Here is a 17696-nt window from a genome sequence, read left to right as displayed (position 1 = left end):
CGACACTTTGAGTCGTTTTCTGCCAGTGAACACTGGCAGAAAACATAGCACGTTTGACATAGCACGTTAGCATCTATCTCAAAACACTCTTGTCCAATTAAAGCCTCACAGAGCTGCCAGCATGTCTTATGACAAAGGGTTTAACATGTAATACTCTCCAGTATTTTAACCTACATGCAGAGAAATTACATGTTTACATCAGTGTGGTAAAACCAAAAAGCTTTAAATGAATCCAGCCAATATTACATTTTATCAGAAGTGAAGTTTATTTACATATTTTACAATCTTTTTATGTTGAAAGCCACAAAACAGATGAAAATGAGGAAGAAAAAAAAAGGTCAACAGGGGGATGATAATAAGCACAGGCAACACAGGGTTAAGATGCTTTTCCAGTTCCAGTACATGTTGCATAGTTTGATAAGATTAAACTGAATACCTTTTCTAATAGTGTACTTTGTCACTGGTTTTCCATTGGAGCCCAGTAACCAGATATGGCTCACAGGGCTCTCTAAAGTGGCATTCCATCAAAACAACAGCACCAGCACCAAAACTGTGTCCAGAGCGTGGAACATAGGAAAACTAAAACATGTCAGTACCGGCTCTGCAATTGTACAAATCTTTTACAACCACATCTGGTGCCACATGGGGAGCCTACTGGATGACAGTTTGTTAATATTTAAGTATAAAAAGACAGGGAAGAAAGAGGTGCACAGAGAAAGAGAGATTTCTAACTGTACGAAATAAGGAGCAAGAAATGGATGTCGTACTACTCATCACCTCCCATTCAGCTTTTGGATCAGTCCAGATTTGTTTTTTTCAGTTTTGGCATCTGAAGATTTCTCATAATTTTACGTCATAATAAGTGTTTGTTGGAATGTCACGTAACATTTTTTAAAATATGTACATGCAGATTAAGAAACTGTCCACTGATTAGTAAACGTGGGTGATCTACCAATTGATGTGATAAGCAGTACATTGTCATCCTTTATAAATCTGTGAGCATGGATTTTCACATACATATATTTTCCACCAAATTACGCCTTTTGGGTACACAATGAATGAACACATTTTGAGATACTAAATCACTGAACCACATTATGACATGGACCTCAATAGTATCAAGAAAATATGGAAATGATCTTCCTTATTTAGCTCCTCATTAGTTCAAAATTTAAACTTGTGCAATAAATGCTCAAATCATGTGGAAATATGATACATTTGATTTTATGAAACAGGTTTTTCCCTTTTGTCTTTTTTTTTTTTTTTTTTTTACTTTGTGCATGTTACCTTAATAAATGAAATTAACCATGTCTTCTAAATTCTGTTAAAAAATTGGGATTTTTTTTTTTTTTTTCAACATGGAAATGCAACAGCCTAGGAACCCCATATGGCTACCAGATGAAATTACAATAGCTTACAGTTTACATCAAGAATCAATGTGTCTCATGGAAGAACACTTCAAATAGATTTGTGTGGCACAAACAGATGATGTCAGAGAACGTGTTTCGTTCACCCGTTTCTCTCATATTTTCTCATATTCAAAAATGCACGATTAGTCCAGACCTGTTGTACCTGTTGTGTTCAGACAGTGGGAATGAATCTAGAGTTTAACAAGTGTATCAGTGTGGTCTTCATGTGGGCTTCCACATGGACTTGAGGCCTGAAGAATGAAGCAAACCTCATAGAAAACAAGAGGTTTGAAAAACAGACTAAAGTGTTCTTGCATAAGGCCCACTGTGTTTTTTGTTTATTTCAGAGTTGGTGGTGCTCGTTAAATATGAGCATCAGTGTGATGGTGGTGGGAACAAAACTATGCTACAGAGCTCAGCTACCTCATGAAACTCCCGTGTCATCATCAAGGTAATTATTGCAGCACAATCGTCCAAAAGAGAACCAAAAGTAAAAGCAGTCATTCTGTTCTCAGCTCAATGACACACAACACTCTGTAAACACTGCAGATAACATGTCACCTTTTTACAAACAAAAGCAGCAAAGAGCCACAAGTAAGCACATGTAGACTGATTTCTGATTAGGATTTGACCTGTCTGCCGTGCTGTGCTCTTTAACATGATTGTAAGGATGTTTGATCTTTACGGGAAGCGTCAAACCTGAACTAAATCTAATGAGACAGTTTTAATCAATTATTGTTTTGCCTGCTGCTATCGTGGATATCACGCTTTTTGTGTATGAAGATGGTCACGCTTAATGACGCTGATTAGCCTTGATCCAGTTTACAACCATGGTGTCATCTCTCTCTTGGATGCTCACATCTGCTCATGTTATTAGTGGAAGATTTTTTTTTAATATGAAACAAATGGTTGGAAAACTTAATGAGTCCAAAACTGTAGAAAAAACCCCATCAGACAGGCAGCTATAAAGCAGGAATCTATTCAAGTCAATAGAAACCACAGTTGTGTCCCAAATCTGTGCTCACAAATATATTCACATTACAGTATTTGGTCATAGTGTAATGATGAATCAGTCAATACACAAAATAACCTTTTCTACTAACAATACGTGTAATGTGACTTTGGAAAGTCACTGATAGTTAGATATTCACAATGAGTTGCTTTTTTTTTTACAGCAGTGAGCAGCTACATCATATTTATTCTGCATGCTGTCAGGTTTGAGTGAGATTAATTTTTTCAGTGTGAGTGTGGATGTGAGGCATGCTGCATTGACAATCACAGATGGTACAGGACCGCTTCCTCCTATACAAATGCTGCCCAGTACTGCCAATGTCTGGGACAAAAAAAATGAGGTCCACATTCTGGGTGATAGCCATGATTATGATGTCAAGTGTAGAGTCCTGAATCCGAGCTAGAGACACATTAGTGGCATACAGATGACGACCCTTTGAAAATGTGCACCTGTTAATCCCTGGTGGGGAAGTCTGAACTCATTATATAAATTAGAAGCCTCGTGAAAGCCATGAAAACAGCTGTGTGTAATGTGTTCTGTTGCAGAATAACCTAGATCAGGGGTGTCAAACATACAGCCCGCGGGCCGGATCCGGCCCGCCAGGGGGTCCAGCTCAGCCCGCCGGATGACTTTGCTAAGTATGAAAATTACAGAAAGACATACAGTAAATTGCATTTCTATGAGAATATGGAGGTTTATGAGTACAAACATTTTGTAATTTTTTTAATCGATCCAGTAATTGCTTCAAAAACAGCGTAAATGCGACGTCTGCTCCGGAGGGAGCAGCGCTCGCTGCTAGGGAATCTGCAGAGGAGAGCCCAGGCAGATAAACAGTGGGCTAATGTCTGAGTTTTTGGTCTTTATGTTTCTAGTTTATTGTAGAAAGACCTTAAAATAGGGTTTATCATCCAACAACCTTCACCAATGATTTAAACATAGAGAAATATTGTCGTTATGTATGCGTTATTATGCTATGAATTTACTGGTCTGGCCCACTTGAGATGAAAGTGGGCAGTATGTGGCCCCTTAACTAAAATGAGTTTGACACCCCTGACCTAGATAATGTCATATCACATGTCATCATGGGTATTTTATCAGTTAATTTATATAACAGAAGGCCAAAGGAACCCATTTAAGTGAGGAATTCAAGACACAGGTGGTTCAGTGGAGTTGCAGGATGGCAAATGTAGGATCCAGTATTTTTTAATCTGAACCATATAAAAGTTTAAATATCTATCCATCTTTCAAAAACGGAGTCTTCCAACTTTATGACAGAGCAACACTACATTTGGAGTACCACTTTAAAGTAGAATGTTTAAACACAAGCATACTGTATGTGTGTGCATGTAGGTGAGTGTGCATTGGAGAGGTTCATGTTGGTAGTGCAGTAATGGCTCTAGTGCCAAAGGATGGATGTCCTGCTGAGAGCGGTTTTATACTTAGCATAGAGACTACATGTGCCCCTTTGCTCCCATACAAACACACTGATCTGGATTACTACTTGTGTGTGTAATTGACTTGGTATTGATCATCATATTCAAATCCACCATCAAGCAGAGGTGGTAGTATGCCAATAATAACACACACATAGTACTAGGGGTTGTACAACAACATATCATTAAAACAGAAATTAGATAAAAATATTTTACATATAAAAGGAAATCAAATAACTCAATACAAGTTAATAAATAGCAATTTAGGTAAGTCTGAAGTACTTTTAATTATTAACTTTATAATGTACTGGTACAGTTGTAAATTTAAACTGGACAATCCTTTTTCATAGTCATTTCAATCTGCTTCAATCACAATTAGGGTTTGATTTACCAGATCCACTATTTTATCTTTAAGACATTTGAGATGTTTGTTGCAACAACTTGGAGGAAAATTTTACATTTCGACATTAATGTTAAATATTTCAAATCAATCAGGTTATACGAGCGACTCGTCGAAACCAAACCAGTCTCCACTGAGAGAGCGTTGAGCCATCAAACAGCATTTCTTCAGAGAAATGGTGGCTGGTTTTATGGTTGTTCTGTGCTGTTGGCACTCAAGTGATTGAGCAGGACTGACAGATGAGGGACTCTGGATCACTGCTGTCAGCTCCATCAGTCAGACAGAATGACCATGTGCATCCACTTTTCTACTTCCTCTCTCTTATTTAGATATTGTTAATATATCTTTATTTTTTATTGCAAAATGTTCCTTTGACACTGACCTCCATTGTTACCCATAATGTGCAGTGTAACATCAAGTCAGCCACTTGTCCTTCTCGGAGGTGTAGCGGGACGCTCATGCAGAGCTGAAAAGGAAAAGTGGCTGATGATAAGTGGTTTTAGTGTTTATGTTCATTGTTAATAGCATGTTGTATGTCATAGCCAGCAGACACTAGTCAAACAGTAGGCAACTCATGCACCACTGTTACACTCTCCACTTCCATTCACTAGTTCTGACTGACACACTTCAGTGCTGTGACTATGGTTCTAGTGCAGTGGTTGATGTTGACTGTCGGAAGATCAACTATTATCTTGATTCTAGCATCTGAGATGTGAGGATCTGTTCCTTTGCCTTGTCTACTGTGATAGTTGATTGAATATCTTTGAGTTTTACACTGCTGGCTGGAAAAGTCAAGAACCATGAGGGGTCCTGAGGTCCTTAAGTAACAGACCAAATGATCACATATCAATACTGTACATAACTCAACAAAACTAGTTAATTAACCACCATGGCACTTTTCTTCACCACAATACACCATTTCCTTCAAATTTATTGAAGAGGAAGTCTAAAGCTGTCCAAGACAGGCAGCTGGTTGATGGAAATACAGTTCACACTGCTCATTAAAAGAGGTATTCTTAGCATTGACCTCTGTCTTCAAACTGTCTGCAAGCTACTGCTCCTTTGTGGAGCCATTCAAACTGCAGTCTGACAGAGGAAGTTAAATAAAAGTGAATGGTGCGACACAGAGCACACTGTGAAAGCACAGATTCAAAGCATACAGCTTGCGTTTTCCCACGCCAGTGCTGATTTGCTATTTTTCGTTGCTCAACACAGAGCTGGCCACAGGCAAGATGGGATGGGACCGGAGCAACACGAGGCGTGTCAGTAAAGATAAGCTCACGCAGTGCAATTTTTGTGTGCTTGCTGAAACCAAGACTAAGTGCAGCGCATAGAAGTATATTTTACTCCTAACGATCTATTTATCCTACACTGCGCCAAAGAGGGGCTTGTGTAGTTGTTCACCTGGTTACCAAAATCATTGGCCACATCTACAGGCGCTCCCAGCACACTGAGCTTTGACCTGCATTTGTTCTGCACCTAGATACGAATGAAAATGGAGCGCTATAGTTCTCTATTAGGGAGGCTTAATAATAGTCCTTCTTATTGTCAAGGCTCTCTTTGAGACCCTTGTGGATGGTCCTGTTGTAACAAAAATGGGAACTACTTGTAAATCTAAACTATATCTACTTTGAATCCCTAATAAAAAATGATAGTAAAAAAAAACGAATTCATTTGTCAAAGTTTACGAAAGCTGAGCTTTCGGCAAAAATACATAAATTCTGTTGGAATGAATCATATTTGCTGCTGTTTTGGGGCTGATGGTATATAACCATTTTGTAACAACACCTGTCCTCCACCTAACAAAAATAACACCAGCTTTCCCTGTTCCACAAATGGGGGTGGTTTTCTTCCAGTATTGTGTATAAATGCATAAATGACGAGTATGATGGACTAAAAAGTGAAAAAGGGACACATATCAGTAGAACTCTACTGGCAGAACTAGTGAATGGCAGCAAGTAGTGGTGAAACGGTGACATACCATTTCATTTCTCATATGTCAGTCGGTCAGTGAGCAGCAAACAGAACCACCATCAGCACGTGACACACAACCAACAATGAGAGTCCATCTGAAGGTGTTGAGGTGAAGTAAAGCCTTCGTCGCTGCTCACAGAGAATGAGCCAGCATCTGCTGCAGCAGCTCACTGTCATTACATAACTTGACTACAAAATGGACCCAGAACTCACTATTAAGTGAGGAGTCAATGTTACAGTAAAATGCTAGATAGAAAATGAATCAGCGTCATCCTTGAAAATGGTTTTCAACAGCCATTTACACACACGCAGTCCTTTCACTGTCTTTTTATAAGTATGCTTTTTAATTTAAATATTATTAGTTGAAACTATTTCTGAATGGTTATCATAATAACCATTACAAATCATGTTATCCAGCATTTCCATAGACAATGAGTGTGCGTGGCATGTTCTGTTCCAGTCTGCACAGTTGTAGCTCTAACTGCATTAGGAGTGTGAAGGAAACAGGTGACCGGACCAAGTCCATCATGACTTGTCTTCAGCTGACCAAGGCTGGCACAGTTCACTGTACAAATCGATCCACATACATCGAGAGTAAATTAAGCACTCCAGATGAAGCTCTATGTGTGTATGTTTGTCTGTGTGTTAAAGAAATAAGTATGTCTGCTTATTGTACCTCTTTTGTTTTGTTTTTTCCACAGGACAGAACATTTTGTGTTTTACCATTCTTACATCTATAAACAGTAATCATGAATTTGCAAACAACTGGCAGGTGTGCCTCATCCTCGTCTTCCTCTGAACTTCCTGATGATTCAGCCTGAGTGCCTCCTTCCCTTCCTCCCTTTTCCACATCAAGTTCCATCCCCTTAGTTCCTTTCTGATGTTACTTCTTGTCATTAAATATTTGTTCGTAGGACGGTGGTGGGTGGTTGCAGTAGGATGGAGGTGGTGGATAGGAACCCATCATCATATGGGCCGAACCGGGCTGCGCAGGGTACGCCGGGTGGGTCATGTTAACCCCCGGGTCACCTCCTGTCATCCCATTGACACCGAAGCCTTGCATACTCCCTGGCTGCTGGGAAACTGTGAAGACAAACAGAAGCGGTGATATCATTCCTTCCTAGAATGTCTGACTGTTCACTTTGTTTCAATTCAAGTGCATTTCAAAATTCAAATTTTCAGAAAAGGGGCAGAAAAATTCATCTTAATACCTGCAGAAGTCAAAGCTCAAAAGTGGACATTGAAGCCTTATATGTCGTTATTTATTCACCAAGTCTGATTCTATTGTACTTTGATGGAACCTTTCAAACCTCAGTGAAGATTTCTTCCACGTTTACTGTCATTTCCAAACTGGAAATGTGTATAAAAACAGCACCACATGATTATACATGCTCATATCTCATATACCACATCAAATTTAACAGCATTATTAAAAAAATATCACATTAAATCCAAACAATAGATGAGTTCTCCAGAAGAGAACAACATTGCTTTTTAGTTGGCTTTAAGATTCGGTTCTGTTGGACTTACTGACCTTACCTGTGGCTTCTAGCGATCACAGCAAGTGACCTGCATTGTGCTAAATGTCATTTAATCAAAAGGCAAAATGTCACATGTAACAACCACTGTGACCAGCAAACGCAGTTCATATTCAGCAGTTTACAAAACGATCTCACCATCCATTTAGTTGCTTTTCATATCACATCAGACTTTATTTTCCACCCGGCTGTGTCTCAATTCACATACTTTTACTTGCTGTTTTGAGTGCATTAGTGCACACTGTCAAGTAAGGAAACAAGCAGCACACTACGAGTAACCAGATCGTACTTGTGAATGATGCGGAGTGAGAAAGATCAATGATTTCCAGTTTATCCAAACTTAGTTCTGTACAGAAAATAAAATACAAATAAAACAGGCATTATGGCATTATGTATGTTAGTAGATTATTCCTTTTGAACTGAAGGATATTTTTCTATTTTCTCCAGTAAATACTTTTTAAAATAGAATCATTCAACCCTACATTGGGTTTCTGTCGTGATTATATAGTGCACATGTGTTCGCAGATCTTTTTTGCTGGTAACCATGCACGGCACATGTAGAAAAATAGATGACGGGTTTATTCTCTGGGTGACGTATGTGAGTCAAGCCTGAGTCTGGCAAACCTGTTAACGTAGCCGCCAAAAAGAAACTCAAGATGCGACGCATACGCCATGCAGGCAGTGTGTACTGGGCCTTAGCTTTTTGTGGGAAAAATTAGACTGGGTTTAGATTCTTTTTCATTCTGTTCACTTTATATGCACATTCATTTTGTTATTTGCACAGTACAAAAGTAAGTTCATTCCCTGTCCTCAGGCTCCTTGTCACCAATTAAAAGGCTCAGTAGAGTTTAAATCTCATGACTGACAACTTCCATTTTCAGTCGTTGATAAAAGCTTTGGTCGACAGGCTCATGGCCAATCACATTAGAGAAATTGCTTTTTACACAGCCAGGCAAAATGTGTGTGTACACCTCTGAATTAATTCTGGTGCTGCCATTTAATGGGCAAGTGAGTCAGTTCCAGAAGCAGCGATACTGCACATGGCCAGGCCATGACATGATGATATGTTTCAGTGATCAGCTGGATGGTTTGGATCATGGCCACTTTTGGCTTTCCATCACTTTGACAAATGTTCATTTTGATCTCATCTCCAGAACATTGCAGTGGGAGGGAGGGGGGGGGGGGCTTCTTTACAGGTCCAAGGATTCTGCTGTTGTCAGCTGCAGTTGTTTTCTGTGGGTCACAGGTCCTGTGTTTATTTAAAAGTCTGGCAGTGGTATCTTTTTTCTTCAGAACTTTCCCCACTGCTGGTCAGTTGCAATTTCAACTGATTTTTCATCTGACTGACTTGAAATTAAGCCAGAACAACCATTGACTTTCATGTGACAACTACCCATGCCAAAGGAAACACGTCAGCAAAAAGTTACATCTGTCTGTGAGTCAGTTGTTAAAACTGACAGCCGCTCTGAACTTCCTTGCCACCGGCTGTTTTCAACACACCTTGGGCCCAGTGGTTGGTGTAAACTAGTCCACCGTCAGTTCGGCTATACATGCTTGTTATTCCAGTCTAGTCCGACATGCCAGTGACCTCATCGTTTTCCCGATAACACACGAAAGCCAGCTGAAAACTAAACAAGAATTCTTGCTGAATCGTGGATTCTGAGATACTTGGTGCAATTGACTGCACTAATGTGCAAGTTGCGTGTTACAGCTACTGATGCTCTCACTTATGTGAATTTTAGGGAGTCCACTCCATTAACACTGAGGTGATTTGTGATGAAAACTGCCCGGTGATACAAGTGTATGCCAACTATCCAGGGTCTGCACACCTTTCATTCATCTTAGCGAATTCTATCATTCTTACAATCTTTAAAGCAGATGCCCCCTTGTACTGGTGGCTGCTAAGTAACAATAGCTATCCATTAAAAATGTGTCTGATTATGCCATACATAATGTCCACAATGAGAAGTCAACGTGTTATTAATGGTGTTTTCAGTCGTGCTGGGTCAGTGACAGAACGCACATTTGGAATGATGAAAAATGAGTTTCAGATGTTTCAGATTACAATCCGGCCTCACAGTGTCAGGAAACACTTTGTGGCGTGTTTGTGTTCTTCACAATGGAATGTCACACTGACCCCATAGATGAGACGTTATTGGACTCAAAACGGAGAACAGCTGGGTGCATGGGAGAGATCGTACCTGCTGTCTGCTCAACTGGCTCCATAGTGTAGTGAGTGTACTCCTACACCAAAACAAATGGATGTGTCTTTATTATTAACATATTTACAATTAAATAATATTCAAAGTTTTTATTGAAATAACTAATTCCCGCTTTTTCCTTTCCTTGCCCTCCCTCCTCTGATTCACTGTGGGCATGCTGGGCGTGGCTCAGCAGGGGGAGCAGAGGTGGGTGCTGCTGGGTGGGGGGGAGACAGCCGTTCCACTGCATCTGCTAGCCTCCTGAGGCAGGCGTTAACGGAGACCAGCAGCGGGGGGCTACAATTGCAGGCAGGAGTTGAGCGACCCCAGCTTCCTCTCCAGCATGTCTAAACCAGCTTGCTGGAGGTCCAGGAAGGGTCGGTCCTCCTCCCTTTGTCCCTGTCCACCTCCTGCCAGCCTTAGGTTGTCTCCCCCCTCTGCTCCCACTCCACATCTACCTTCTGCTCCTCGCCCTCTTCTCCGGGCTCGTGGAGAGGGACGCCTGCGGTGCTGATAGAGACCTGCCTTTAATTAAAACGGACAAGAGTCAATATTTTTTTAATGAGTGCATTTAGTTACTCATTTTGTTTATTTTTTCATGTTCAAATCAAATGATTTGACACATTCTTGATATTGTAGTTTCTCTAATCTCTAAAAGGCTACCTGGGTTAATTTTTTAATAAAATGTAATAACATTACACATAAAGGGGTAATAATTAAAAAGCCTTTTCACTGACTTATCAGGTTTAGTAATCTTCCCTGCTGCATGAGGCTACAGTGTGACAAGGCGTAGTTTATGCAGGGTAAATTAGGGTGATTTATGCACAGCAGGTGAATCTATTTAATTGATGATTGGACAGCAAATTTTGCACAGTCGTCAATGCTACTATGCAATTCAGGTACCAACGCCACAACATCTTTGACATTTTGAGAACATTGCTGTTGTTAAAAATTTATAAAAAAAAAAAAAAAAGTTTAAAGTAAAATTATCCACATTTCCAATGTAACACCTGGTACGTGACATCAATGCCACCGAAACCCTCTAAACTCACAGCTCAGACTATCGTTGCAGCTACCTCCTCTGCTGAGGGCAATAATTCTCATAATACAAGGGGGAGAGGCATTTATAATATTAGTTACCTCTTCCCAAGCCAATCTGACATCATCAGCCTGCAGAGGCCAATTCATAGTTCCATAAATTAGATGTCACAGACAAGAATGTCAGTTTTCTCCTGCGTAAAGTTCGGATGGCATTGCTGGTCTGCTCCTTCGTCTATCATTATGAACCCGACAACAAGCCGCACCAGAGTGGGTTTAAAGGGGATGAGAGGAGTTGATTTTAATTGCCCATGATTGAAGTTCACCGAAATAACAAACAAGTTGGTCACAGGTACGCACTGTGCCTGCACTGCAGAAAATAAGGTCCTAAGTGACAAACTAATGTAATGTTTGATGTACAGAAATCTTTTGGATTACAACTTTAATGATAATTGTTATTCATAAAACAGAATATACAACAGAATATACTGCACCTCCAAAGTAACAGCAGGATAGATCATAAAGTTAATAAAACAAACACCAGTAAGAAAACATTTTAAAAAAAAATGAATGTAGTCATTGGCAGGACATCCTTCCCTTCATTTTGTTTTTGGCCCTGCCACAACTGGCGAAGTTATATCACTGAGATCCCTTGCAACCCAAAACCTCGAACGAACTCTTATGAAATCCTTATCCTATTTGGATTCTCCAAGAAGAGTGTCAGAAATGATTAAAACAAGCAGCCTGTGATGCTGACTTTATGTTGGAGTTCATCAGAATGAGGGAAGCTCGTAATAACCTCCTCCCCTGGTCACCTTTCCAGTATGTAGTCTGCTGCGCAATAGAGTTTAACATCGTGGTTATTATTGGAGTACTCGTTTCAATTTTCTGCTTGGTTGACTGACAAAGTAAAATTCTATTCATATAATATTAAGACTTGAGTTTTATCAGTTGCCCTACTTTCTCCCCAATTCTCCATTTTAAACTGAAGTTTAAAAGATTAGAATTTACAATGATTGTAAAATGTCAAAATTATTGTTCCTGAAGATTTGGTGGTTGCTTTGAGAGTATCAGCCAGAGGAGGCAAGATTTACATGTCTTTACATCCAATTAGCTCTTTTCATCAGACTGCCTTCCAGTCAATTTGTACCGTTTACAAAAGGAAAATATATTTTTGTGAATGTTTTCTTCATCTGTACAGTATGTGTTCAGTTCTTAAGGAGAAGTCATTCCTAACATACACATTTCCCTAATACTCCCTCAAAACCTGTTGTGCTGACTGTGCAAAATAAGTGTTTTAGTCACCACTAGGTTAGATCAGATCTAATTGTACAGATAAATTGATCCTAGTATGTAAGTTTAACATTCATGTTGATGTGGACGATGACAGCCTCAATTCTGCCTTCACTTCATTTTTAGACAGAATTGACTTTTCTCCAAATGTCAACAAGTGTGTGATCACTGTTATGATCACATACTCGATCATGGAAACCGAACATTTAATAGAATTTACTCAAAACCCTCTTTTGCTGAATATTCTTTAAAAGCATTTTAATTTACAACAATAGACTACACAGCATATGGGGTAAAAATGTATAGCAGTAGATATCTTCCTGATAATGCTGTGGCCAAATTTAAGGAGGTGATTCCATTTTCATCTTCTTCAATGCCAATAAAGTGGAGTGCAGCTACGTTGACTTTACTCTCACACAAGTAGATCATCTCATTGACTGCGCTGCAGTCTCTCTGCGTACGACACTCGATACTGTTGCCCCTCTCAAAATCAGACTAATGAACCAGAGGAGGCTGTCCTCTTGGCACACTTCAAAAATACGCTCTTTAAAGCAGACTACGCTAGAGCTGGAAAGGAAGTGACGTTCCACTAATTCAGAGGTATTTCTAAATTAGATCATATCATATAAGAAAGCGCTCTGTAATGCTAAAACTGCATGTTATTCCTCATTAACGGAGGAAAACAAGAACAACCCCAGGTTTCTTTTCAGCACTGTAGCCAGGCTGACAAAGAGTCACAGCTCTGTTGACCCCTCCTTCTTTCCTTCAGCTCTCAGTAGTAATGACTTCATCCACTTCTTTACTGACAAAATTATTATTATTAGGGAAAGAATTAGGCATAACCTTCCTGCCACTGTCAGGAATGTGTTGTCAAGCACAGCAGCCTTAGAAACAGCCATGGGACTGGATTTATACTGACAACACTTCTTTCCTGTTGAGCTCTCTGCTAACTGCAGTAATGACTTCATCTAAATCATCAACCTGTCTCTTAGACACCATCCCAACAAGACTGCTCAAGGATGTCTTTCCCTTAATTATCACTTAATTTATCAGATCAGATCAATTCATCTATTTCAACAGGTTATGTACCACAAACTTTTAAAGTTGCTGTAATTGAACCTTTACTTTAAAAGCCTATTCTTGGTCCAGCTGTTTTCGGAAACTTTAGGCAGATATCCAACCTGCCCTATTTAAAAAACAACAACAACCTTAAAACGTAATTGCAAATCAACTAGGTGATCATTTACAGAGGAATGATGTGTTTGAAGATTTTCAGTCAGGATTTAGAGTTCATCATAGCACAGAAACAGCTGAAACTGGTGAAAGTTAGAAATGATCTTCTGATAACCTCAGACAATGGACTGACTCTGTACTTGTTCTTCTGGACCTCAGTGCTGCATTTTATACAACTGATGACACGATTTTATTGCAAAGATTGTAGAATGTTACTAGGATCAAAGAAACTCCATTAGACTGGTTCAAATCTTATCTGTCGGATAGTTTTCAATTTGTTCATAACAACACGAGGCAAATTAGTCAGTAAAACTGCAAGAATATCCTGAAAGAACTAAAGGTTGGATGGGCTTAAATTTTTTATTTTTGTCATTGTATTTGGCTCCAAACACCTCAGAAACTCTTTCTGTAATCACTTAGTTACTCTAGATGATGTTGTCTTGGCCTCCAGCAAAACTGTGAGGAACCTTGGAGTCATCTTTGATGAGGATTTGTCCTTTAGACACCATATAAAGCAAATCTCCAGAACTGCCTTCTTTCATCTATGTAATATTAATAAAATCAGGAAACTCCTTCCTCAGCGTGACGCAGAAAAACTCATTCATGGATTTGTTGCTTCTAGGCTAGATTATTGTAATTCCTTGTTGTTAGGACGTCCAAATTACTCATTAAAAACCCTGCAGCTGATCCAAAATGCAAGAGTACTGACAGGATTTAACAAGAGAGACCATATTTCTCCTGTTTTGGCTTCTCTTCATTGGCTTCTTGTAAAATCATAAATAGATTTAAAAATGATCCTGCTAAATTACAAAGCTCTTCATGACCAGGCCAAAGACTAATTTCAAAGACTTCGCTCTGAGTGCTGGCCTGCTTGCGGTTCCCAGAGTTTCCATAAGTAGAGAGTGGAAGTTGGAACCTTCACCTTTCAGGCTCCTCTCCTGTGGAACCAGCTCCCTGCTTTCGGCTCAGGAGGCAGACGCCTTCTCTAGCGTTAAGATTAGGCTTAAAACCTTCCATTCTGATAAAGTTTATACCTAAATTCAATCTTAGTTATCCTGTTAGCCTAGGGTCCGGGGGAATCTTCCATGATGCTCTGAGGCCCTTCAGGAGCCTTACATGGCACCGTTACATCTTATTAACTCCATGCCTTCTCTCTCCCATGGTTTTGTTTTCGTTTGTTGTTTCTTTTTTGCAGTTTCACTCGCTCGTCTTGTTTTGTACTTTCTGCTGCAGTGTTTGGTTCAGTGGCCCAAATTGTTTTGCTTAGAATTCATTATGATCATGTTTAATGCATCAATAACATTGATGCTGTACTCACTTTAGTTAATGTTTTAACTAATGTGTTGTTCATGCACAAGATCATGAATGAAAGACTTTGAACTGTTACTTTCTGATGATTGATGAATTATTAATGCATGAAGTAATGCGTAAATCATGCAGGATTTCATCATGAATTTATGGTAGTTCATGTAACTTCATTATAAAGTGTTAAACAATGGTTGTATTAGGATCCTGATTGTATTGGATGCCAACTTAAAAGAAAACTCCAACTAAACTGGTGCAGCTTTTTCCCGTGCAGTGTATTTATTACTGCGGCTATTTGGGCCTCCAGAGCCTGTCAAGTGCCAAAAGCGCTCATTAACACACACATGGCACGGAAAACATTTTAACCCAATCTATGTCAACTCTAAACTCATTTAAGCCATTTCTCCACAGATGTGCAGGTATTAATCCAATTCTCCCAGTCTCACACAATTTTACTTTTTCTTTGTCCATTTATGTGTATTTTGAACCTTCCACCCTTTTTAAAAGTGCATTTTAGTTTGTTTTTGCCACCCTTTCATTTGTTTACCCATCTGAGCCCTACCGTACCTGGTGAGTTCGCAGGATGCCTGGTAAAAGAGACGTTGAAGGCTGGCTCGTCTCTCAGAGAAGATGGATACATCCGTCTGCGAATGAAGAAGCCAGCCCCGCAGCAGAACAACACTCCCATCATCAGGAGCACCCTGAGAGAAAATGAAAGCATATTTTAGAACTTTCAGCATCATCACGGCCTGAGCAGCCGGAGCCGAGAGACTCCAGACTAGAAGGAGGATGGAGGAAAAGATCAGGCTTAAGGTTGGGTTTCACTTTTATTATCCACCTCGTTTCTTACCTGATTATTGCATCGTATACATCTATTGACGACAAAGGTTCCCTACCACTACAAGGATTCACAAGGTTACACAGTGTCGTCGCTCTCTCAAAACCTGTGACTGACTGAGAGCAACATTGAATTCAGTGTGTCATTTGAAGGATTTACACTTTCAAGATAGACATTAACAATCCACTCTCTTGTCTTACATACAGGTGCACAATATTCTTCTGTTTGTGTTGCAGGTTGTTTGAAGGTCTTAAAACGCATTCATTTCTGTTAATTATAATTTTTTTCTGTCCTTTTCTATTGTGCTCTAAGCAGTAAACATAGTGTTAAAATGTTTTTATATTATCAGACTGTAGGTCTGAATGTTGCCTTAAATGGTTGTCTGACTTTCTGTTCATGTATACATACAACTAAGTTCTGTTCTTTCTTTTGCAGATGTCCCGCCATGGAGCTGCACGTCTCTGCTCTGCGATTGTCGTTCTCTCGTATCTCTATGCTGTCCTTTTCTCTCTCTGCTCTCCTCTCACCCCAACCAGTCGAGGCAGATGCTCCGCCCACCTCTGAGTCTGGTTCTGTTGGAGGTTTTTCTCCCTTAAAGAGGAGTTTTTTTTCCCTCCCAGCTTATGTGGGAATTGTTGAATTTTTGGGTTTCTCTAATATTGTAAAGTTCTGCTGAAAGGACTTTGATGTGTTAAGTGCCATGAAATAACCTGCGTTGTGATTTGGCGCGATATAAATAAAATTGAATTGAATTTAATTGAAGTAGTAATCTGTATTAAGACATTTTTATTCATTAAATCTTAGCGGTGAAATAATTATTCATATCCTTCTGCGTAAGTAAAAAAAATACCAATATAGCAATGTAAAAACAAATAAGTAAAAGTCCTGGATGAAAATACCTACTTAAATAATATTACAGAAGTTTTAGCAGCAGTAAACTGTAGCTTACTTCGTAGTAAAAGTATTAATTTTATTCCAGTGACTGATGTTTTATTATTATTATTTGACATCATTAGTTTATTAAAAAATATAAAAGCACGTTGCTGTTGCAGCTGCTGGAGGTGGAGCGAGTGTAAACTAAGTTATATCCAGGTTTATATACACAGACGCCAGATGAATCTGAGGGGGTCGTGAGGTGATTATTGGGAGAGGAAAGGAAAAAAACCAAAGTTTTAATACACAAATTCTGTTTTTAGTTTTTGAACATTTAAACAAATTTTTGGCTTTTCTGACATATTGGATCATTTGGACATTTGTTGAAATTAAACCATTTGAGAGGTTCAGGGGGTAAACATAATTGTAGGGGCAGTTGTTAAACTGAACCATCAACAACTGGCCATCTGAAATGTGACCCCACACACTGCTTTTTGTAAAATGTCACCCCTAGGTTGGAAACCACTGGATTAATCTAATCTATCTGGATACATCTGCGCATATTTCTTGTGAATGTTGGAAGTATATTATTTCTGTTTATTTCATGTATTCCTTTCAGAGGTGGAAGTTTCTTTGTCAGTCTGCACAGACCTGAAGTTTTCATCTGCTGATAAATTCCATCTCTTCAGTGGAGCAGGAGCTTCAGTCACATGCTTCATGTACTTATTACTTATTATTGTTCATTAAGTCTGTTCCATTGCACTTATATATATATATATATATACACATATTAAATGTTGGCACTTAAATTTATGGGCAAAACGTGTTTTTATGTGCAAACCGAAACTACAAACAGGCAGAGGGAGATGCAATTGATGAAATGATAGCTTTTATGTGGGCATTTTACATTATTTAGAAATAAAGCAATTGCTAACAGCCAGTGAAACTATTGTTTCGACGCAAATTTTTATCCTGGCACCAATCCTGGCATCCCACTGCCCTTTGGCAGACAACCATTGATTCTGGCGCGCTACTGTAAAATGAAACTGTTATCGTTGCTCCACTTTATTACTGCCAGCTGTGTTAAAACACAAGTATCACTTTACACCTGTTAATAACACTTAGGCAGAGGTCTTAACACAACCATAT

At 39.3% G+C, this 17696-nt stretch overlaps 1 protein-coding gene across 1 annotated transcript in view; it reads right to left on the bottom strand.

Annotated features, from left to right (window-relative positions):
• Nucleotides 1-242: 242 nt before the first annotated feature.
• Nucleotides 243-17696, bottom strand: part of vopp1b (VOPP1 WW domain binding protein b) — a 54511-nt gene continuing 37057 nt past the window's right edge. Inside the window, exons 4-5 of the mRNA XM_069151260.1 lie at nt 15404-15537; nt 243-7311 (exon numbers count right to left, since the gene is read on the bottom strand). Coding sequence (XP_069007361.1) covers nt 7112-7311; nt 15404-15537 — 334 coding nt within the window. The 3' untranslated portion in view covers nt 243-7111. The remainder of the gene's footprint in view (nt 7312-15403; nt 15538-17696) is intronic.

Source organism: Embiotoca jacksoni, unplaced genomic scaffold (assembly GCF_022577435.1).
Source record: "Embiotoca jacksoni isolate LCO1_2020_lvr unplaced genomic scaffold, fEmbJac1.0.p SCAF_17, whole genome shotgun sequence".
Lineage (NCBI taxonomy): Eukaryota > Metazoa > Chordata > Actinopteri > Embiotocidae > Embiotoca > Embiotoca jacksoni.
The sequence above is the reverse complement of the archived record's forward strand: the minus strand, read 5'-3'. Positions and strand labels throughout refer to the sequence as shown.